General features: G+C 39.6%; 1 protein-coding gene across 1 annotated transcript in view; it reads left to right on the top strand.

Moving 5' to 3' along the window:
- Nucleotides 1-10,495: 10,495 nt before the first annotated feature.
- The window catches only part of LOC119731981, a 30,535-nt gene continuing 16,869 nt past the window's right edge, over nucleotides 10,496-24,161 (top strand). The window contains exons 1-10 of the mRNA XM_038205323.1: nucleotides 10,496-10,592; nucleotides 10,785-10,897; nucleotides 11,386-11,530; nucleotides 11,703-12,044; nucleotides 12,193-12,963; nucleotides 13,117-13,248; nucleotides 13,669-13,773; nucleotides 19,506-19,677; nucleotides 20,469-20,575; nucleotides 23,031-23,222. Coding sequence (XP_038061251.1) covers nucleotides 10,496-10,592; nucleotides 10,785-10,897; nucleotides 11,386-11,530; nucleotides 11,703-12,044; nucleotides 12,193-12,963; nucleotides 13,117-13,248; nucleotides 13,669-13,773; nucleotides 19,506-19,677; nucleotides 20,469-20,575; nucleotides 23,031-23,222 — 2,176 coding nt within the window. The remainder of the gene's footprint in view (nucleotides 10,593-10,784; nucleotides 10,898-11,385; nucleotides 11,531-11,702; nucleotides 12,045-12,192; nucleotides 12,964-13,116; nucleotides 13,249-13,668; nucleotides 13,774-19,505; nucleotides 19,678-20,468; nucleotides 20,576-23,030; nucleotides 23,223-24,161) is intronic.

Raw genomic sequence — 24,161 nt, 5'->3', positions numbered from 1 at the left:
TCATTCACAAATTTGGCCAACAGAGGGCGCTCGCCTACTCACCGTTAAATTGCCAAAAGCTGGCCTGCCCAGGTGTGTGCACAATATTCTAAAAATAGAACGTGTATCCTTGCAGCGCAGGGATATGTCTGCAAAGACTGGCATTCGGTGTCGTGTAAGATAATATAGGGCCTCATTAATTATTGTTTGGTGCTTATAAAAGACTGTATCTTACATAATTTGGTAGTTAAGTATACTCTTTGTATATTACTAAGGTTCTTTAGAGTGATACAAAAGCTGTTTATTCTAAGAGAAGGGAGAGGTAACCCAGACAGCGGTAAACAGGCTTCGCGGGGCAGTGCTCCGGAACTAGTGTCAAACGAGAAGGATAGAAATCTGTGTCAGTCACGGGAAGAGATGAGAGGAATGGCCTCCGAGTTGGGGAAAATACAGAGATAAATCCCCCGACTACCGCTGAAAATCATGACGAAAGCTACTGCTTGTCGTGCTTAGCCTGGTGCAGCGACTGGCTACCTCCTTCCCTTCGACTCTGAGCTACCAATGAAGACGAATGAACATTAATGAATGAATAAATAATCAGTGATTATCCGGTGAAACTTAATCTCCGCTGTGTGTGTGTATGTCAACTCGCCCCCAACGAGACTCAAGCCCCACGGCGCTACTCCGCGCTCACTACACAAACATGTTTCTCAAAGTTTTGCTTTTGTTTGGGGACTAGAGTCATATTAGCCGTAGCTCGAGTCGAGTCGATTCTCTTGTTGAGAGACTCGAGTCGAGTCATTTGCTTGCAGTGACTGGAGTCGAGTCGATTCATTTACCCTTAAGGGACTCGAGTCGAGTCGGGTCACCAAAAATTGTGACTTGAGTCGGACTCGAGTCGAGTCATTAACTCGAGTCATTACAACTCTGCCCCTGCAGTTAATTTCTTTACTCAACCTTAGTCTGAAATCAATATTAAACTTGAACTGGATAGGAAGATGTCTTTCACACCGTGTTATACATAATTCAGGTCAAGAAGAGTCATCACTTATGAAGATAAGTTATCTCGTATCTTTTATTAGTATTCAAATACACATCAACAATTCCACCATACACTTTCAATTTATTTTTATTTATGGGGGACGGGCTGGTATCAGACTGGTTGTGGTGATAGTTTCCCGAAACGTGATCATTTTTGAAACTGTTAAATCTGTGAAGCCAACCGACATTCCTCCACTTCACACCATGATAAAAACTTGAAGAATATATCCTGTTTGGAGATTTTGGCACTCGACCCGAGGAATTCTCTATGCTATGCTCTTTTAATACTTGACCGTGTGGAATACTCTGATCTCTCGGGTATGAGTGCCAAAATTCCCAAGACAGCATTTGATTCATCTTGTTGATAGCGCCTGAAGCTGCTACGGCTTCCTGACTGGGCTCGCCAAAAATGCATTGAAAAGCAAATCCAGTCTGGGACTAAAACTACTACCGGGACCAAATTCAGTCATTTTCCTCAGATAGAATTATGTCTGAACTTAAAATTCTATTCGGATGCAACTGCCATTGATTTTATTTGTGGAAATATAAACTAACGAACTATTCAGTTAATAAATTATAGATAAACTAAGACTATAGCGCCCTCATACATGCGCCACGACATGTATTTGCAACAAAAGAGAGTGCACAGTGAGGTTATTTCGGGTTTTTTTAACAGTACGGCAGTATCAAAGGATTTATTTTGGGTGGTGGGCAAGCACAAAGAGTCATTATACCTTGTTGCTGCGTCATACAAGTTGAAAAAGTCGAGGGACTTCCCACACCGATGCCGGAAGTGTATAAATATAATTCGTCTTTTCGTGACTGCGTCGTTTTGATCTGAAATAGCAGGATTTTTCACTCGTTTCCTGTGATCCGATCTGGCAAAACCATCCTATGTTTCATGCGTCAAGACAGGATAACTGTATTTCATGTAAGTAGTGAGTTTCTTTCTGAATTGCGAAGATCAGGCTTTCTGTTGCGAGCACCTTTTGTTTTGGAATGTCATCCAGTATCAATAAAACATGAAGACTCGTTTTCTACATTTTTTAAGTTTAAAACAATTCTGAAAAGATAAACACCGAAGATAAGTGTAACCATTACGGTGAAACGATGTATATTCTGCTCTCATAAAAAAAAATCAGATATTAATTTGAAAACAATCCTGGGTTTTAATGTGATTAATACATATTATGCAATCGATGAGAACGATAAAGAAACTGCGTGGGTAATTTTAAACACACATTCGTGTCTTAGCCTAAAAATACAGAGCAAAGCAAAGGGAATCGAAACAAAACGAGGCTAAAGACGACATGTAGTCCGGTGGCTTAGAGCTAATTTTGGACAACATCGTGACACGCCAGATTAAGGCACCAAATTTGATAGATCCCTGTACGATATTCTCGATGGGGTGCCCGGTTTGGCGGCCTCGGTCAAGGTCAAGCCAAGGTCGAAGTTCACATGATGTAATATACTATATATGATTGTATTGAATTTCCACAAAAGCCTGAAATTTTGAATTCTAAATGGCATAAAATAGCACAAAAGGATGTCTGACAATTATAGACCTAACATATCAGAAAATGTTCCACCAAAAATTCTTTGCCCAAGGAAACAATGGAGTTAATTCCATTCCCAAAATGCTGAGTGAGCATTCTTTGTAAAGTTTGCTTTCTGTTATAGTAACAGTGATGTTACAGAAGGAAAATGTTTATTCTCTTTTCACTATTACTTTTGTTTGTGAATATTCACAATTAAATATAACGCTCTTCCTTGAATTTATTTATTAGTTATTTATTTAAGGTTTATTAATTATCTTAATTGAGCGTTTGTTTGATCCAAATGATGATTTAAAGTTGATTATGTATGTGGAGTTTGGTTTAGTGGTTAGGGTTCTTGAATCATGATCAGAGGGTCGGGGATTCGAATCCAGCTGCTGGTCATATGTTGTGTCCTTAGGTATGCCACTTCACCCCCCCCCCCCTTTCTCTCTCCACACAGGAGTATAAATGGGTACCGACAGGGGAGTAACCTGCGACAGACTAACATCCCATCGGGGGGGGGGGGACAGAAATATTCTCGGTCGTTTCATGCTACTGAAACCGGGATAAACGCCGGCCTGATGGGCCGCATTGGCTCACAACAGACTTTACTATGTCTGCATATGTGTGTTTACACATCATATTCATGAGGTATGAAGGTGTACGATCAGTTGCCAGTATTCCAATCTTGTTCAAGTGTAATAGCTCGGTCCTGTTACGAGTTACCCGTGTTTGGTATCAGTGTGGAAAGCGTACATACATAATGTATTTAATGTACATAATGTACATAATGTATTATATGTCGAGAAAGTTCAGTACAGCATACTAAGCTCTTAAAACTTACATTAATGACATGATCTTTTCAGAAGTTTTTATTTTCTGATTTATATTTTATTCACTAATACTTGGCCGTAAAACTCAAGAGAATGTAATGCACGTTTACAGTCATTCCTCATCAACAGCCTAGTCGTACCATGTTAAATATCAGCAACTTACATATTTGTCTATTCTTCAATCAGAAAAAGTTAAGTTCAAGTACTTGCAGACTGAATTTTCAAATTAGCTTTATTTTATCGTTTTCATCCTGGAGAAATATAGCATTTAGCATGACAAAGTATGCACAATTTATATGCCTTTAGGTATAGCGACTTCCAATTTTCACGTTCATGGTCTCAAGTACACTTGAACTTTTGTGGAATGAAATCTACAACGGAGTGTTGCTCTTATAAACATGTTTTGTGAATCAAGTCACTCACAAGGTGTAGAACATAATTTCATCATAGGCACAATGTTACAACTGATAACGTAGTAACCAACGTATAACGTATCACTAACCGATAATGTATCACAAATTGACCGATATTGTATAACTAACCGATAATGTAGCAACAATTGACTGATAGTGTAGTAAAATTTGTATCCGATAATGTATCATGTGTCGACGGATAATGTAACTACAAATTAACTGTATCCGATAATGTATCACCACGGAACGGATACTGTATCAACTGATAATGTATCAAAAATCAACCGATAATGTATCAGTATATTTGGAAAAGGTGGAATTATTGCAAATTAATTAAAGTCTAATAAGTGCCTTTACTATGGTGAGTCCCCACTCGGGAAAGTTTATCATTAAGATTTTTTTTTTTTGATTTTTGGAGGGAGTTGCTCTTGTTTGGAGATGCTCTACTTCAAAGTGGGCCTAGGCTAGTGGCGTATCCAGCTTTTGATGTCGGGGGGAACCGCACTCACAAAAAGGGCTTCAGAAAATGCGCAATTTTCATGGCAAACCATAACCGATCCAAACAAACAAAGTTGTTTTAAGTAGTTAAAGACCTACTTCATACATCTATCAAGGTATTTTTTTTTCTAAAAAAAGGGATTTCGATGCATTTTGACGATATTATTTCACGGACAAATCGACTAAAAATTAGATCATGAAATTTCCGAGGTTTTTCTCGAGAACGACGAAAGTCTCCAAAATGTTGAGGTAATCAGCCGAACGAGTGAACCTTCATCTACAAAAAATCTCGTGAACGTGATGTCGTTAATATTTAAAGAATTCGATGTACACCTAATGTTTCCACCAGCGTCCATTTTTTACAACGCGAAAAGATCGTCGCCATTGTAAAGCATAGAGCGAGGAACCCAAACACGGTGTGACCTTGTGACCCATACGCCTACTGATTGGTCGAGCTCCAGTATGGGCCTGCTTAATATTCATAAGTCATTCATTGCGCGTTCGCACGTGCTATTCACAACGTTTTCAGGCCAACGTACATTTTGTACGTCGGCGTACTTACATTCGTTTACACGCGTACATGTGATTGAAAATCATGAAATCTCGCAAAAGTCTTCATTTTTCAACCGGCGATTTGGAGCAAACATTAGATGTCTCCTGCACGTGTTTCACATGAAAATGAAGCGTATACTTTCCTCTATCTACTTAGCCTTGCCATTTGTTTCGGCCGTTTTTAGGAATCTAATGTACACCTAAAAACTATCGGCCCTCGATTTTGTTGATAAAAAATATGATTTTGTTTGACAGGCCATAACAACACTTTATATTTGTCAAAAGCAGTTATTTTTGTTATCAAAATAGAGCACACGATTTCAACTTTTCACTCATTTAGCCATTTTGAACCCATGCAGTTTGCAGTCCAAACGTCACGAAAATTCCTGGGTCCGCCATTGCAACAGTGGCGTAAATCTGTGCCGGGGACTGGGGGATGAGGGATAGCTATAAAAAAACAAAAACACTGGGGGCGCTGTTCATGATACAGATGTATCAGCGCATTTCAAGTTTTTTGTCCTTTTCCCCCTTTCTCAGTACTATTTAATACATTTCGGCGGTTGGAAAGTTTGAAAAATACCTCAAAATCTGCCTTTTTTCTCTAAATACGAAATAATGGGGGGGGGGGGGTGATCCAATAGCCCGGACCCCCCTCCCCGGTCAAAACATTTGTGTACACCTTTTCCCCATCCTGTTACATTATCGGTTGAGTTTGATACTTTATCGGTTGTTACAGTATCCGTTCCGAGGTGATACATTATCGGATACAGTTATTTTGTAGTTACATTATCCGTCGACACGTGATACATTATCGGATACAAATTGTACTACACTATCAGTCAATTTTTGCTACCTTATCGGTTAGTGATACAATATCGGTCAATTTGTGATACATTATTGGTTGGTGATACGTTATCCGTTGGTTATTACATTATCAGTTGTAACACATAATCAATCATTGAACACATCACGGAACGTGCTATTGTGCAAATAAAAACAACTTAGACATGTCATTACAGTTATTTGCCTCATCCACATACATGTACACTGTAATATGCAGGCCTACGTGTACAATATTGGCCTACCGTGCCACCGTGAAACCATACACAACTCTCACAGTTAATGGCAAGACGACTGCGGATGTTGAACACAAATTATCTGTTGCCTAGATGCAGATCTCTAGCTGGCTGAATACAAGTCGTCTTGTTTTAAATTATGATAAAACCAATGTGATGATCATAGGATCTACAGCAAAACTCAAAGACGTCGTCGATTTCAGAGTGGAGATAAATGACATTGTTCTGAAAAGAGTTCATTAAACCAAATGTCTAGGGGTGATCATTGATGATGAGATGAAATGGACTGATCAGATAGACAAGGTTGTGAGTACTGTACAGGCAAAATTGGGTATTATTCGCCGGGTGAAACCATATATTCCGGCTGACTCTGTCAAATTACTTTATAATGCGTTTATCTTACCCCATTTTGATTACTGTTCGCAAATCTGGTCAGAAAGATTAAACATGCACACAGACAAGCTGTTTAAACTCCAAAAACGTGCTGCCAGATTAATTCTAGGTAAAGGGTATGATACTCCTTCAAGTGAATTATTAAATACACTAGGCTGGATGCCGTTACCAAAACGATTTTGCTACCTGCGAGCAGTACTCATGTACAAATGTACCAACAATCTTGCCCCTACCTACCTGACAGAAGATTTCATTAAAATATCTGACATGCACCATCACTCCACCAGACATGCAACTGAGGACACCCTGTTCATTCCTAAATATAAATCAGAATGCTTAGTCCTTTTGTTGCTGGGGCTACTGTCTGGAATAGATTAAATAAAGAAACACGTTCAGCAGCCTCAATTGGTTCTTTTAAGTCAATAATGAAACAACTTTTTAACCGTTTAGGTTGCTTCAAATAATTGTTTTAATTGTACGTTTTTTTAGCATGTTAAGTGTACTCCATTTTATTGTCTTATTCACTTGCAATTTTCTCCTTTTTTGGGGGGGGGATGTTTGTTGGGGTGTTTGTTGGGTTGTTAGGGGTGTTTGGGTGTTTGTTTGTTTGTTTGTTGGGGTGCTTGCTTGCTTGTTTTGTTTTTGTTTTTAGCATGTAAGGGATGCATGTACTCATTTTTACTGTTTTTATTATCTACAATAGTTTTTTTTTTACTTGTTTTTCGTTTGTATTTGCATGTAGGACTTATTTTGTGATTTTATTCTTAAATTAAACTTTTTAATCTGCACTTGTGTCTATCGTCGTTCTCATATACACATTTATATTGTTTATGTTAAACCCGTTCATGTATCTTTTATTTAATGATTATAATTTAACGGTTATAGTTTTATATGATCTTATTTCCTATCTGTTTTGATAATTTTATACACTTTTAATCCTTTAAATTGTTAGTTTTTGTTTTTATTAATTTTTAGATGATATGCTCAGGGCCCCGTGGAAGACCACATTATTTTGTGAACAGGCTACCCCGGTAAAAAATCAGAAATAAATAAATACACCCGAGAATAACAATTTGAACTGGAACGACCAATATGTTTTCAGTGTACAATCCTGCATACATAATCAGCTTTAAATCATCATTTGAAGCAAACTAACGTTGCAATTAAAATAATTAATAAACCATGTGACTAGTTTTTGTTTTTATTAATTTTTAGATGATATGCTCAGGGCCCCGTGGAAGACCACATTATTTTGTGAACAGGCTACCCTGGTAAAAAATCAGAAATAAATAAATACACCCGAGAATAACAATTTGAACTGGAACGACCAATATGTTTTCAGTGTACAATCCTGCATACATAATCAGCTTTAAATCATCATTTGAAGCAAACTAACGTTGCAATTAAAATAATTAATAAACCATGTGACTAATAAATAAATGATTCAAAGGAAGCGTGTTATTTACGGTCGTTATTAACCATGTATAAAAATAGTGGGTTTTTTTTCATAAATAATGTTGCCCTACATTCTGCATTGCGTGTACGACTGGCTTCAACGTGTTAACTTGAGGCTAAGTCTTCATGCAACACTGCATTGCAAAGTTAAAAGGAAATAACACACACTGACATTTGACATCTCCATTTTGTGCACGGTCACACAAAAGAGAAACATTTCTTTGTCGCAGCAAGCAATAGACCTTTTCACCCGAAAATGATAATGTATGCAAATAAAGGCCGTGAGGCAAGAAGCAAAGCGGTCCATTGATACGCGTAAGGGGGTCAATAATTCAGGTCACTTTCGCTCAACTCGTCCGGATTTCTAGCTTTTTTTCTTGAGAGAACCCTCTAAAATCGTCACAAGTAATACTATCAAGCATAATTGTTATTAGCTGGGCTCCTTTCCGCACAAGTGAAAAAAAACCGTGTGAATCGGGGTATCATCCACCAAATTTTGGGCCGAATTGCGGGCTGAATCACGGGCTAGCTGCTCCAACGCGACGTACACAAGCGATGTTACGCGGAATGCGGTACACGGACGGCCACGTCGACCAAGCACCGCGGAAAGTAACCCTATTATTTTTTTGTTTTGTTTATACAAAACCCAATTATGCTGGATGGTATTTACTTATGACGATTTTAGAAAAAAGCGAGAAATCCAGGACAAATTAAGAGAAAATGACCCGAGGGGAGGTTAACATTGCGTACACCAGCAATATTTTGTTTAGATAAATTGTCATAAAATCAATGTACTTTCATCATTTTTAAAATCCACCAGGACCATCTTTTATGCATTGAAAATCGTTTGAACACTGCACCCTTCACGCCCACCAATTTAGATTTCTTCCCAGTCAACGCCATTGAACTTAAAAGACCGCGACAAGATAAAATGGCGATTGTGATACGGGCCCCTCTTTAGAATTGGTCAAGTAGTTAGAGTCAAAGTGTTTTGTTATCATTCTAAATACACGTCTGCAACCTACAGCTGACTTGTCTAAAAATCTAAGGGCCCTGTCACACTTCTGCGTTTCCTAATTCCTTATGAGTTGCGCATTGACTTTTTTTTTTCATACGCAGTCGTACGCACAATACGCACCTCATATGCATCTCTATCGTTTTGTGTAGGTTTTATGTACGCAGATATACGCATGGTACGGCCCAGTACGCAGGATAGCTTTGGGCATGCACAAAACTACGCTGCGTACGCTGTTATACGCAGGTCATAAGTTATAAATACGCAGCGCATCGGTCCCGCATCGGTCGAGTGCGTTACGAGTACGCTATGTGTTCGTGACGCACCCTGTCAGCATATGAGCCGCCTGTATTGGACGTATACATAACGTACTTGCAGCGGAGATGCAACGCACGCTAGACGGCGAGCGGCGGAAATGCTCAGAAGTGCGTCAAGCATGCGGTCGGCATAAATCGGGTGCGTCCGGAATACGCTCGGCATGCGCACTGCATACTGACCTATTCGCAGCCCAAATCATAATGTTGTGCACTGCATACGCAACTCATACGCATCTCAAACGCAATGGATGCGCTGAATTCGTTACTTGTACGCTAGATGTGCGTCGCACATAAGTCAAAGTGATCAAAATATTTCGACGTTAATTGAGCGTACGGCTACGTTTTGAAATTTTTTGATAAGGAACTCATAAGGAATTAGGATGTACGCAAAGGTGTGAGAGGGGCTTAACGACAATGGCTTTTGAAATTTTTGGTAGATTTTCTAACGCATTTTTCATTTCATGCAATGTGATTCAATGCGGTTTTGGACATTCACATTGGTTTGAGTAAAGTCGATATTAGGTACCCGAGATATCGGAAGTTGCTTGTCAACTTTCAATACTGAGGGGAACTAATATCGATTATAACACACCTATTGCTGGTTCTTTGTCCTGGCTGGCTGAAACACGGTCACGTGAGGCTCACTAATGAGGGCTAGTGCATGAAACTTGCGTCTAAAACATCTATTTTGGGGTCTTCTAAAATACGTGTGCTTCTTTTAATAAAGGTCAAACGTTTCAAACTTAATTAAAAAACACGCAAACGGTTAACTGTTCTCCTTTATTGTCTTTTCAGGAACCCTGTAACATTTAATTGATAGCGGTTAATAATGGATGGTAAGTAGTAGTCTCCCTGACAAATGTTTATCGAAATACTATCATTGTCTAAATATTATTGAGGAAAATTGAAAGGAATGGCCTTTAAGTTCTTCTTTATTATTTATATATTTGTGATTGGAATTAATCCAGGCAACCATTCAAAACCGGTCCGAATTTACAAATGCAATCTCACTCAACAAACACGGAAAAAGTGGTTACCATGCTGCAAACTAACAGTAAGTCACTAAGACAACTACACGCACAAAATTGCGAAATTGTATCCATACAATTTTGTTCCGTGTAAATCTGGTTCATGTTCAATACCAGCGCTACGATATAACAACCACAAGAGTGCCTGACGAATAAAGTAGTTCTTGTTCTTACTAAATCTCTTATTATTCTTTTACATATGGTTACAATTCACCTTCTGCAGGGAGTGTGCCAGAGTTGCCTTCCGAAGTTCTGAATTTATTCGCCAGCACGAATGGAATAAGCTGGAGAGGTTTGGATGCCGAGTTAGCGCTCAAAGCAAAAGACGATAACGATGAACAAGGACAAATCATAGGGATGCTTCACAGATGGGGCGAGGAAAACTCCGGGAAGGAACATGTAAAACTGCTCGCGGAAAAATTGCAAGCGATTCAACGCTACGATCTGGTACAGGGTGAGTATTTCGTCCTAACCCATAAACACTCCTTTTGAGTCGAGTTGACATAAATGGATAGGCAGGCTTAGCAAGTAGCCTGGCAAGGTCTTACGAGACCTGGTAGAGAAAATACTTATTACTGATACATTTTGTTGTTTTTGTGTTTCAAAGGTTTCAAAAACACCTGTTCCTTTTGTTAATTTAACTCAGAATTGGAGAAAGTGACTGGATTCCAGCTACATGACAAAGATATTGATGAGCAAGAAAAACCAACTTCAGATCCACAAACGACTTCAAACAATGAAGAGCAAACAACGATAGCGGTAGGTTCTATTTTATTTTTTTAATCTTTCATTGCCGTAATTTTAAGCACTGAATACTCAACGTTGCGAGCGGGGGAAAAAATATTAAATGTAGCTAGGTTGTAACTCAAACACAAACCTCGTATTCCTCTGTGCAGGCGTCTTAAGTGAAGAATGCAAAATAAAACAAGGGGTAGCTTGAGGTTGAACCCTGAGGTACCCCACCAAACCCTGTGAAACCTTGTGAAATCTCGAGGTACACCTCAAGCTACTGTTTGTCTAATTTTGCATGCTCCCATAACCATTCGATCACCGTTTTGCGGGGTCGGCTGAATGTTGTATGGCAGCGGGTACCACTGTTTTCAACGTCTGTCATGAAAGGCAAAACACTCGAATATTCTTCAATTGTTATAATGCTTACATAATTTCATAGCAAGGGCACTTCCGTTTCTAATTTTTTTTCGAAAAAGTCTCATTGATGAGTTTGGTTTCAGAATGCTGATCTACAGATAGTGAAAACAGAGCCCAGTGGAACACTAGTTGGAGAACAAGAGTCGCAAATTAAATCGCCACACATCGTCATGAACTTCAACGTGACCAACTGCCAAATTGTTGGGGGAGATATGAAGGATTGCAGTATTAACTACGGTTATGGTATGTACCATGTCCAACAATCCTGTATTACTGTCAGCGTCATTGTATTCACTATTTCACCCTTTAGGTCTTTCCGATATTCACACATTTCACTGGAAAAGCGCATCGAGGGTTGCGCAATATTGCTCATGCGCTTCCCTAATTCCATTCAAAATTGTGTATTCCAAAACAGAATTTTCAGTAAAGTTGATTGGCATGAAGGAAGGGCAGAAGGACGAAGGTCGAACTCACCGTCTTTTGGACTTGTTGAAGGCAGAGCCTCAAGTCACGACTCTGAAGACTGTCTTAGACGAATTCAATTTGGAGGCAATTGGCTTACAAAAGGGATGTGTTCAGCTGACTGTGCGAGTCGAAAGTCGTGAGGACCTCGATAGGTTTTGGGAAGCTTGCAAAAAGGGTCTATTCCAGACGCGAATCAAGAGCGAACTACCTATTTCTGAGGTAAAAATCTCGGAAGATGTATACAAAGAGGGGTGCCAGTTCTTCGATGATGCAAAAAAACAAAATATTCAAGGTAGGCGTAAGTTTTTATTTAACCTTTATAGATATACACCGCAAAATGTATATCATTATATAAACTGCAGCATGTATAAATGATTCTTTGTAATCAGCTTTGATTCAAGTATATGTAAATTCATATCAACTGTTTCTTTGAAATGAAGATTACGGACAAAGTGGAGGTGATGGTGCAGACAAGCATGACGAAACGAGGCAGATGGACAAAGTACCTGAAAGTGGTGGTCAAGAAACTGAAGAAAGGAGAGAAAAAGAAGACAGTGGACATGGAGACGCCAGTCTAGATGAAACACAGCAAACGACTCACGGAAATATGAAACATGAAACTGGAAAAATAAGCTCTGAAAGCGATGGTAAACTCAAAAAGCAGGCAGCTGAAGCCACTGGTGGAGATACAGAAAAAATAAAAATGGAATTCCAAGGACGCGAAGGTGATGTTCCAGAAAAAGAAGTGAAGAGAACAAGGGGCGACATAGGAAATGAAAGCGATAATGGGGTCATAGAAAAAGGAGCAACAGGAGCTGAAAGCACAAAGAAGACAGAAGAAGATAACAAAGAAAATACACATGATGGTCAGGGAAAACAGATAAATGGAGAGGAAGGTTATGCAGATCAAGGAAAAGCCTCCCCCGAAGACCAAGGACCTGCGATTAATGTTTCAGGCAATGGTCAAGATATTGAAAAGGAGTCAATGAAGAAAGACATTGGTCTTGAAAGCGATGACAGGGAGAAACAAAAGACACTAAACACAGAAGCAGGACTTGATTATGGTGTTCAAGTAAACGAAAGGGAGATAGGACAGGAAGACATAGATCGTGAATGCGATCGTAAGGAGACACTTGCGGAACAGATTGGTGCCAAGGAGGACCTGGATCAAGGAAAAACAGCCATGGAAGGCGGAGGACTTGACCTCGATGGTATACTATTTATTCGTTGTTTTACCGAAAATCTTTTCAAAGCATGTTATTTACTTATTCAATTAGGTGAGCCGATATAGATTAATTTTCAAATAATACTGTTTTCTATCATTAACTTTTTTTTTTTTTACAAAATCATTGCTGATTTTCCAGAAGGAAGGGCGACAGAAGACTGGTCATGTATTGGGATGCGGGTTGTACGAGGTCCAGATTGGGAGTGGGATGATCAGGACGGGGGATGTGGATGCGTCGGGACGGTGGTCCCAGCACGGGAAGTAGAGAGTAGTGAGTAACTAATGATCGAAACCTGAATCTATCTCATCCTTTCGTGCTTATTGTGTTTTAACATGAAATTTTGCAGAGGCATGTAGCTCCTATAACATATTTACAAATGTAGGGATCTTTCTCATATTGTTCACACACTTTCAACCGTTTATTTATCCTCTACTTCGTTGCGTAGCAACGAGTAGTTGGTTCACTGTATACTTCGTACTAGGCCTACTAGGCAATCCGTAGTAGACTGTAGAAGGGAATATTATTGATTCTCAAATCAAAATGAGGTACAGAGAAGTAACTGGAATACATTTTTCAATATCGCCGCATATTGGTGTTCAATGTTGTGTTTGCAGTTTGTATTTTCTTTCGCAGACAATATTATTAAGAGATGCCTGCTTTATGAAAAGATATCGTATGCTATTTTCACAGATTCTACTGTTTGGGTACGCTGGGACTCCGGTGTTCTTGGCGAATACCGCGCTGGGGGAGAAAGCGGCAAAGTTGACTTGCAGATATACGACAACGCCCAACAAGGTAACGAAAAAGCAGAAAGAAAAAGGATTCTCATGCAAAGATAAGATATACAGTATGTCCCAAATAAAGTGTCTGAGTGACTATTTGTGAATTTGTTTCAATTCCCGAGATACTCCTTATCCTTGGCCTTAACCCCTATTAGTTTCATTTAATTTCTGTCACGCATCACTGCAAAATGGTCGATTGATCACAACAACATTTTCGGACGCTGCGACCAAGTTTGTTGCCTTAATCAATTTCAGTGCTCTGTTATTTAAACTATGTAAAGTCCTGCATGTTGTGAAAAAAAGGCTGATGTGTTTTGGGATGGGAATCATTTGCCCTATATCGGAACATAGCGCATAGCACTCGCTCAAATAATGCTACACGCGCTGCACACGCGCGCTCTGTACATGCACGGTACATATACCTACATTATGTGTGTGTATGGGAGCACTGTATATATTGATTTATTCGGTTGAGTACCGGGACGAATTAGAATAAATCTGCTTTATCATTGATATGTAAATGAGACACGGTAGAGTGGTTAAGGGCGGGTAATTTGAATAGGGAGTGGCACAGGAATGTGTGCGTGGTTGGATTGAAGGTAGATCACTTCACGCTTGCGAGCAGCAACGACAACACACAATTTTTGTGGCGCTGTACTTCCATTGCGTTATATCAGCAAATGGGAGAGACGGCAGTTTTGCTCTCCTAAAGTCAATTCGACATCTCATTTTAAGAAGCTACATTACATTAAAGGCTATTGACAACAGAGCTCGCCCCTACATCGGTATCAAATCAATCAAGACAAGACAGTCGTCAATAGCAGAGGGACCGAAGATCGGAAAGCAGAAAGCAGAAAGCCAGTTTACGAAGCTAAGTTAAATTACAGTCTTTTTAATTTGCAAAAATGTAGTTGCAGATGTTGAAATTCACAGAAGATTTTTTTGAGAACGGAGAGAATTCTGGTTCCGAACGAAGAGGGTTCTGGAGATTTGCTTCCCCACCGTGAATTGTGGGGACTTTTACACTAGTTCTTTTGTTATAAGATGTAACCAGTCCCAGAAAATGGTCAATTTCTGAAAACCCGCACTCTACTTGTTTGAGACGAAATATAGGCCCTAGATTGAATCGATGTTCTGCCATATAAGTTGTTGGAAACCCATAATAAAGCCGTTTATCATTAATCCTTTGTAAGTTTCAATTCAGTGACAATTAACATTTGAATGTCGTCCGAAAAGGGAGTAGATAGCCCTGGCATCGCTATCAGTCAAATTTGATGATACGCCCATATTTCTTTGTTCCTTGACAATGCATTGATTCACGTTGAAGTTTGATCTGAAAATCTTAATATCACCTTGTGAGCGTTTGACCAATCAGGTTTTCCTGGGTTTCACAGAAATTGGTTTTTCCAATTGTTCCAATTCCTACCATCATATGTGTCTTTAAATTGAGTGTACCAAAATAGTACGACCGCTGGAAAAGGGGGCAATTGCAAGAACAAGGATAGTTGTCTTAGAGGACGGCTTGGAACACTCCAGTTTCCTTCAGAAAGCCATAGACTAGAGAGCACAGTGCTCAAACCAAAAGTGGTTGGTTCTAAAAATGCACAAAACGGGGTTGAAGTGGTGAGGAAGTTGGTTCAGAAGGTGAGAAATGCAGAATTATGCATACATGTCATGTATAGATGACTTGCTTAACGATGGTTTAGAGATTTTGCCATCTTATTCCATCTTATAACAATTGCTTTCAGAAAGTCAGAGAGCACATGCTCAACTTAGGCGGAGAATGTATTTGGATTAGCAAGTATTTGGATTAGTGTTTTTGTCTAGTGCGAAGACGGAGAAGTGTAGAAATACAAGATGTCTTTTAGACGATGATTGAGCTTGCCAGTTCCTTCAAAACCATTGAAGATTTAGTTCTAGTAGGCTTAACTTGAGATTCGTAAGTCCAAAGGTATTTAGAATCCCGTTTCACTGATGTATTTACATCTGTTTCTCAACAAAGTTCACTAGTCTTGTTTGGAGTAAAGTTCCTTCAGTTTCAAAACTGTTCCACCGACGCTGGACGCACTGGCAGTACAAAAGGGATTCAATAGAATATTTGGGCATCGGTCAGATAGCGAGATGACTCGAAGCTCGACTCGGAGAGAATCGAAGACAGTGAAATTGGCCTCAAGTTAACCCTTCTATGGAAACATGCATGGTCAGCCTAGTTTATTACTTGGCCTAATCTTGGCCAAGATAACCACATTGGTTTAATATGAAAGCCACGAGTATCACCATACAAGAGTTTAGTGGTTTACGTGGCAATAAAGTTAGGGTCAGAGTCGTTTCTGACAGAAGTATAAAACGAGATGCGTTCAGAACGCCAACAAGACAGTCTCAGCAGACTTACACCAAAATATGGTGATATCCTCAGCGGATGTTTGGTATTGTAAAAGTTACAATTGATCTCCCCAGCGGATGTTGATTCAGATTTGGCAAATAAGCTTTTATTTGTATTCAGAGTACAGTTGTAGCAATAAGCAGTGGGAAATGCGCTTTTATTAAATGAACATAATAAAGAAAGTGTTTAATAAGTTCACGCATGATTTTAATCTCGTTAAAGTAACAATCATTGTTATTTTCCTTTCTGGAAGCTCATCTTCAACAGCGATAATTGGAGGCAGCGGATTCCTCCATCAGCCAAAAGTCAAGAGCTGGATATAGTCTCGCCAGTCAACTGCCTTCCATGCTACTCGAGTCACAAGCCCCATCAACAGTCTCGCAGTACAGATCATCCTTCACGAGATGGCGACAATGGGCAGAGTTGCACGGAATATCATCCCTACCCGCAGATCCTTACACGGTAGCATTATACCTGATCCATATTGGAACTCTGCAACATCACCGTGCACCTACAGTCACAAACTCTTTATCTGCCATGTCATGGGTTCATCTCATGGCTAGTTGGGGACCATGATACAACCAAAGACCCTCTCGTGTCATACACCGCGCTAAAGGTCTGCAAGCACAAATACCAAATTCAGGATGATTTGATTGTTTATTGTGTAGAATGGTGTTGAAATGATAAATACATATTACGCGCGAGCGCACCCATACACAGCAACGGACCGGAATTTCGCATTATAAAACCGTGGTGTCTACTGCTGGAAATACACTACTATTGACTAAGGCCAGTGGCGTAGCCACGGGGGCCGTGGGGGGGGGGGGGGGCCTGGGGGGCGACAGTCCCCCCATGAAACCTTGTCGCCCCCCCCCCCAGTCGCCCCCCCCCACTGAGATTTTGAGTTTCTAAAAAAATTATAATTGATCTACATGACGCCCCCCATGAAATGTTCCAGCCCCCCAGCGCCTCCCCCCCCCTCCTCTGAAAAATTCCTGGCTACGCCACTGGCCCCGGTTGACCATGCACACCATGGCTCGAACTTTAGAGTGATCCAGTACACTCGCTGGCCCCGTCCAGCTGTTGCTTCCCCGTCACTGTAGCGGTCCGCTCCCGCTTCAGTCCAGCCGTCTCTGCGAAGCGATAGCTCGTACCGTGCCCACTCGGCTCAGCTAGAATATTTGGCTTACTTGGTTTCCCCAGTTAGTGTTGTGAGACTCCGACACCGGTGTTGAAACCAAGGAAAAGCCTCACGTTGGAGGAATCCCCACAAAGTTAAATAAACCAGTAAAGTCACTGTGTGAAAGCTTTGTTTCCCGCCAAATTCGTTATCATAGATAATAATGTTGATTATAATATAAAGTTAATGAACTAATAGGAATGCAACAATAATTTCAGGAATGAATTGCAAGGCAGCTCCGTCGCACAGCCTTTAACGTGTCACCACTTGAAACTTAGAACTGATAGACACATGGATTACAAGATACGAGAACTGTTCGATTGCCTCATTGATGTTCTCCGAAAATAATGTTGAAAATAACATCTTCATGGATTCCCAGCACATCTCCTCACAATAAGCCCAGTGTTAACAATATTTCTCGTTGTGGGTCTGAAAATGAAAATTGTCGGTTTGTGTATTATGAATATGATCAAGTGAAATTATTTATGCAGTATTTTGCCCATTTCCCTCAAAATTGCAGATTGTAATATTGTACATTTTTATCAATTTGCTAGAATATGTGATACCTCACCAATAAGTATCTTTTAACGAAATTCAATCAGAATATTTATCAATTTAATAAAAAAAAATTAGTTGTTTTGTTACTTGTTGGTGTCCCTGCCACACTGTACGATGGTGTAGCCGTGCGTTATGCACGTGGATATTTTACTTTCGTTTTGATGGGGACTTTACTGAATAGAGTCTGGTTACTGTACATAGAAATTTCTGTGAATAAAAGTCGAATCGTTCATTGATGTGCCCTTGTTATGCAAAGCAGGGGCAGTGGTTCAAGGATATATCTATGTCGACTTGCAGAAAGTGTGCAAGAACGCGACTTGAATGCTTTATGTGTTCACAATACAACGACGCTGTTTAGTTATTTCAGTGTTTGACACAGTGAGAAGTTTTGGAATCATAATGGCGTCAGCGATACTTGCTGGGGAGCTCTTGCGTACGACTTTCTGTACTTTGGTATTGTTGTCTCCAGGACAATTGTGTGTATGGTAACCCGACGTACCCAGATTTTTAAAGACGAAATTGCCGACCTCAAACTTGTTAGTGCCATATTTGGCAACTATATGTGCGCTATTAGTTTAATTAAACAAATGAACAGGTTAATTAAACATAGTACCATTGAAGGTACCTAAAAGTAAACATAACAGCATAGAAGACCGACAAACGAACAAAAAATGTTACAAAATAAACATATTTGTCTGGATAATTTTTGTAGGGCGTTACCGGCAAGTTAACACAAACTTGGTGTCAAATAGATCATGGGAGTTACTTTTCTTTGACTTTTCATACAAGTTTACATAAACTTCAACTGTATGGCCTGCAGTGGCGTAGCCACGGGGGGGGGGGAGGGGGTGACAGCCCCCTCCCCCATGATAAAAAAAATTATCATTGATCTACATGACGCCCCCCCCCCCATGAAATGTTCCAGCCCCCCCCCCAGCGCCCCCCCCCAGCCCCCCCCCCCCCCCCCCCCCCCCCAGTGAAAAATTCCTGGCTACGCCACTGACTAAGGCAATGGTTTACAATTCACCAATCACCATACGTTTTACATGAATGTAATGAGAAAGTATTAGACTCCAACATGCCGCTTGATCCAAATGACAACAACAAATGCTTCGGAAGATATAGCAGGTTTTCTTGCGCAAAGTAGCGCAAAACGTGCGGTTTTTTTCACACCTTGCCATTGACTTTTACCGAAAACATGTTGACTTTAACTGGGCAATTATTGTAAGATGACAAACAAAAAAAGTCTGTTACTAATTGAAAGAATGTGAGTTTGTCTATCAAATAACACGTGATCCAGAAATATTCGTCATTGTGGTCTCGATATACTTTCAATTCAACGTTTGAAAATGATCATGTTGCTGCGTATTTACTACACCTCTAATTGTAACAAAGCAAATGGGCGCTATGTTCCGTTACAACATTAAACTGAGGTCTTGTCATAATGACTGACAGCCAGGCAAATGACTCTAAACCCAACTGCAGCATTTCACAACATGTAGGATTTTACACAGCTTACATAACACAACACTGAAATTGATTTACAAGCCTCGTTAACATATGGTGGAAAAGTTTATCCACAACTCCGCGAAAAAAGAACCAAAGCCTTCTCTTAATTGAACAGGAGTAAAACACTCACACGTGATCTGCGATGGCTGTGACAAGAGTGGTTTGGAAGGAATTCGTTGGAAGTGTCTGCGATGTGATGACTGCGATTTATGCCACAACTGTTACAACGAGTGTAAACACGATCTGGAACATCCGTTTCTGAGGATAGATGAACCTGGTGTGGCTGGGTAGGACCAACACTTTCAAATTGTCTGCTCTGATGTAGTCCATGATGTTTTCTTTATACGACCGATCCAATTTTCCCCATGGTTGTATAAACTCATTGATTATACAGCATACATGTTCAGCAAATGTAGTCTTGTATGAAGAAATTTTACAAAAAGAGGCATTTAAATAAAATCGCTTGCAATGTTATTCAGTATATTAAGCCATAATGCCCATTAAATCTCAAACGTGCGATATGCTTTGGTATATAAAAAGATGTTTTTCTTATGCTAGTACTTTATATAAGGCAGTATGTGCATACTTTTGATTTTATATATTTTATAAAGTTTCATAGAACATTGCACACCGAATTTTTATTAATATTTATATTTTCAGGACAATGCCCCTTCAATCTTAAAAAAGAAGAAGTTTGGTATCTATCACATTGGGATCCAGCTCCCCGAAATCAGATAATTTTGCGACATTGCAACCTGCACTAAAAATTGCATTAGTGTCTTTAACAGAGGCTACAATATTTTATACCGTACGGTCTTATGATGACTGTTAACCCCGTCAAATAAAATGTCAACGGCATCAAAAGTGAAGCGCAATTAAAATCACTTTTAGGCAGGTATCAACTTGTCATTCGCAACTCGTTTTTCGACCATTTTGTAACGGAATGAACTCTGTCTTTGTCCACGTTTTGGGGTACGTTGTACACAGATTCCACGATAAAAAAAAATTGCAGGTGACTTCAAAAAAGGTGCTGAATAATCACTGCATAATGATCTATTAGATGATTATTTGTCTCCAGTGTCAGGGTACCTCGTCGATATGGGGCGGTACAATGCATGGCGTTTGGAATTTTTCCAGGAGCTCGAGTTGTGCGAGGGCCTGATTGGGCGTCGGATATTCAGGACGGTAAGTAAACGAGGCCTTAATCTTAATATCAATATCCCGAATAATTCCCGAACTCTTTTATACGATTTGGTTCCTGACCATTTTGATTCAATCCAACGCCAGAGCAAAGTTTAAGAGAATTCAATGGAAACAAACTATTTTTTTTACGTTTTGAATATATGGGTCATTCCATGTCAGACCAACGCACTTTTTTACCTCATGTCTTTCGATTTTAATAAAACTTGCTGTGCTTGTAGGTCTTGATGAGCAATGAATGCACACCAATTTTTAGCCCGATCCGACCTACCATGTGGTCAGTGCAGAAACCACAAAAAACGGACATTTTTAGAGTACAATACAACCCTTTTCGTAGAAATATGCCAAAACCATGTCAATTTTCATCGAATATATGCGAATTAGGTATTAAAATAATAAGAATTGCATGCTCAAATCAACTCTTTTGTCAAAATTAAATTTTGGGAAAAGGAGGTCACGTGACCTTTAATATGTTATCGTGACCTTTGACCCAATTTATGTACTAATGTATCATTCCGAAAATCAACAAAATGAAAATGAATTGATAGAGCATGTCTTCCTCTATCAGAATCTACTAACAATCAATTGGGGTCTTCAACTTTTACAACTTTATGACTATTTGTGTACAGTTGGTGGGTTACAAATGAGTAAATTTATACAATTTACATTAGAAATCCACCCACACAACTTACTATTCTGTTTCTAAAGCTACTTAAATTAGTCTTGGTTTGGGAATTTCTCATGTTTAGGGCTGATGAGGTCTAACCAGACTCATAATATAAATTATCAGCAGTGGCGCACCCAGGATTTGGCTTTTTTTGGTGGGGGGGGGGGGGCTCATAGCTTTTTGTTTTTTTAAATTTCTGTAGAAGATTGCAATTGTGAAAAAAAATTACCCAAAAATCAAACAAACAAATTGACAACCTTTAAGGAGGTGGGTTCAAAACCCTTGAGCACCCCCCCCGAGCCCCCCCCCCCCGAGCCCCCCCCCGAGCCCCCCCCCCCCCGTGCCACTGATATTTAGTTATCCCACGAGCGCGCTTGGAATATTGGAATATGAAACAATGCAATGCTGCTGTGACCCATATGCCACCTGACGCACTACATTTTTCTGTGTTCCACTAGCCTTAACGAATTTATCTTCAAGCAAACTTGACGTCGAATGCGTACATTGTACGTTGTGATGTGAGGGATGTAGGTGCATAGTGTAGCGGACCGTTCAGCAGCAAATAAAAAGATGCAAATAAAAATGCAAATAAAAATGTACATGTACATTCGATATCTGAGGTGCAATATAGCTGTGCAATAGTATTTAAAATAACACTGTTGTTGCTATAGATGGACTAATCAGGGGGTAGGATTCAAGGTTGATTGAAGATACTCAATATCGCAATCAAAGTTACCTATACTCATTCATCACTGCATTGTTTCATATTCCAAGCGCGCTCGTGGGATAACTAATTATCAGTGGCACCCCCGGCCGGGGTGGGGGGGGGGGGAGGCCTCAATTCAAAGCGCACTCGTGGGATAACTAATTATCAGTGGCATGGGGGGGGGGGTTCCTCCAAGGTTGTCAATTTGTTTGTTTGATTTTGGGTTTTTTTTTCACAAATGCATTTTTCTAAAGAAATTTGAAAACAAAGATCTGTGAGCCCCCCCCCCCCCCAAAAATCCTGGGTGCGCCACTGCTGATAATTTACATTATGAGTCTGGTTAGACCTCATCAGCCCTAAACATGAGAAATTCCCAAACCAAGTTTAATTTAAGTAGCTTTAGAAACAGAAAAGTAGGTTGTGTGAGTGGATTTCTAATGTAAATTCTATAAATTTACTCGTTTGTAACCTACCAACTGTACAAAAATAGTCATTAAGTTGTAAATTTTGAAGACCCCAATTGATTTTTGGTAGATTCAGATAGAGGAAGACATGCTCTATCAAGTCATTTCCATTTTGTTGATTTTCGGAATGATACATTAGTACATAAATTGGGTCAAAGGTCACGATAACATATTAAAGGTCACGTGACCTCCTTTTCACAAAATTTATTTTTTACAAAAGAGTTGATTTGAGCATACAATTCTTATGATTTTGATACCAAATTCGCATTTATTCGATGAAAATTGACATGGTTTTGACATATTTCCACCAAAAGGGTGGTATTTTACTCTAAACATGTCCGTTATTTGTGGTTTCTGCCCTGACCACATGGTAGGTCAGATCGGGCTAAAAATTAGTGTGCATTCATTGCTCATCAGGACCTATAAGCACAGCAATTTTTATCAAAATCGGAAGACATGAGGTAAAAAAGTGCGTTGGTCTGACATGGAATGACCCATATGTCGGTTCTTCGTCTTATTCAATATCTCCTGAAATAAATAGGCCTAAGCCAGAGAATATCCACGAATAGACTTTTTCTCATTGCGGTTGATTTGGTAATACAGGAAAAGCAGGCACTGTTGGTGTAGTGAGCAGTGTGAGTAGTTCCAAAACAACCTATCGCTCATTTGTCCGGGTTCAGTGGTCTGCAGAGAACTGCAACATATATCGGCGCGGTTTCTTTGGTAAGATGGACCTACAATACACCGAGAAAGCAAGTAACGGGCAGTTCTTTATGGAGCACCTCCCAATGCTTGGTAAGTCATTACATTTAAACAAATTAATGAAAAAAATAAACAGTTCCACACCGATGGGGAAGTTTGATTTATTTGTTCTAGAGTGCTCTCCCCCATGTTTTAAATATTTTTGGTTTTACTTTCGAATGAGCTTAATACATGGGAACGACATCATGAGCTGCAGTACTAGCATCATTATCATGTCCAGCAGCAACATCTCATGTGGAGATTTGTGATGAATTGCAAGAGCAAATATAATTGAAAAACATGTTGCGGCTAAACTACGAACAAAAGTTCATACCCAAATATTGCAAATGACGCCCTTATAGCTAAAAATAGTTAAATACAAAATGTGAAATTGTCTACTTTTCACTAAAAATGACCAAAATTGACAAAAAGCAAAGTGCAACCACGTGGTGGCCACAGTGGAATCGAAGAGGCCTTAAATAGACTGCACTTGTATTTAACTTATGGGGGCGCCCAACCGGCATGGGACTGTACGTTCGATTATTGCCTCATTAATGTGTGAACGTTTTCTTCTGTGTTTATTCTGAACTAAAATCGCCATAGTTTTCCATGTTGGAGTCGATAACCATACACTTAATATTTTGCTGTATAGTGTGAGGTTGATGCTTATATATTTTGATGTGACATGCTTATTGCCCACAATGTGCCAGTTTAAATAGCTTTAAAGACGAATGATTGATAAAGTAACTTTTTTCCCCTGACGTCCGTATCCCATTCGCATCCCTATTAGAAACCGTCAAGCATAGTACGTGTAACGGAATATACGTATGCGCCTCGTAACATTGGTAATGCTTGTTAAAGCTCATTTTGCGAGGTTTTTCCCTCTAACTTTGGTCATTGTTAAAGTTAAAAATCCACCCAATCAGTCTACAAAGCGCGTTTAAACCGAAATGATGTAAATTGGAAAGAGTATTTAGATAGGAAACACAAAAG

The sequence above is a fragment of the Patiria miniata genome, unplaced genomic scaffold, assembly GCF_015706575.1.
Source record: "Patiria miniata isolate m_02_andy unplaced genomic scaffold, ASM1570657v1 HiC_scaffold_24, whole genome shotgun sequence".
Lineage (NCBI taxonomy): Eukaryota > Metazoa > Echinodermata > Asteroidea > Valvatida > Asterinidae > Patiria > Patiria miniata.
This window is presented reverse-complemented; position numbering and strand designations above follow the sequence as displayed.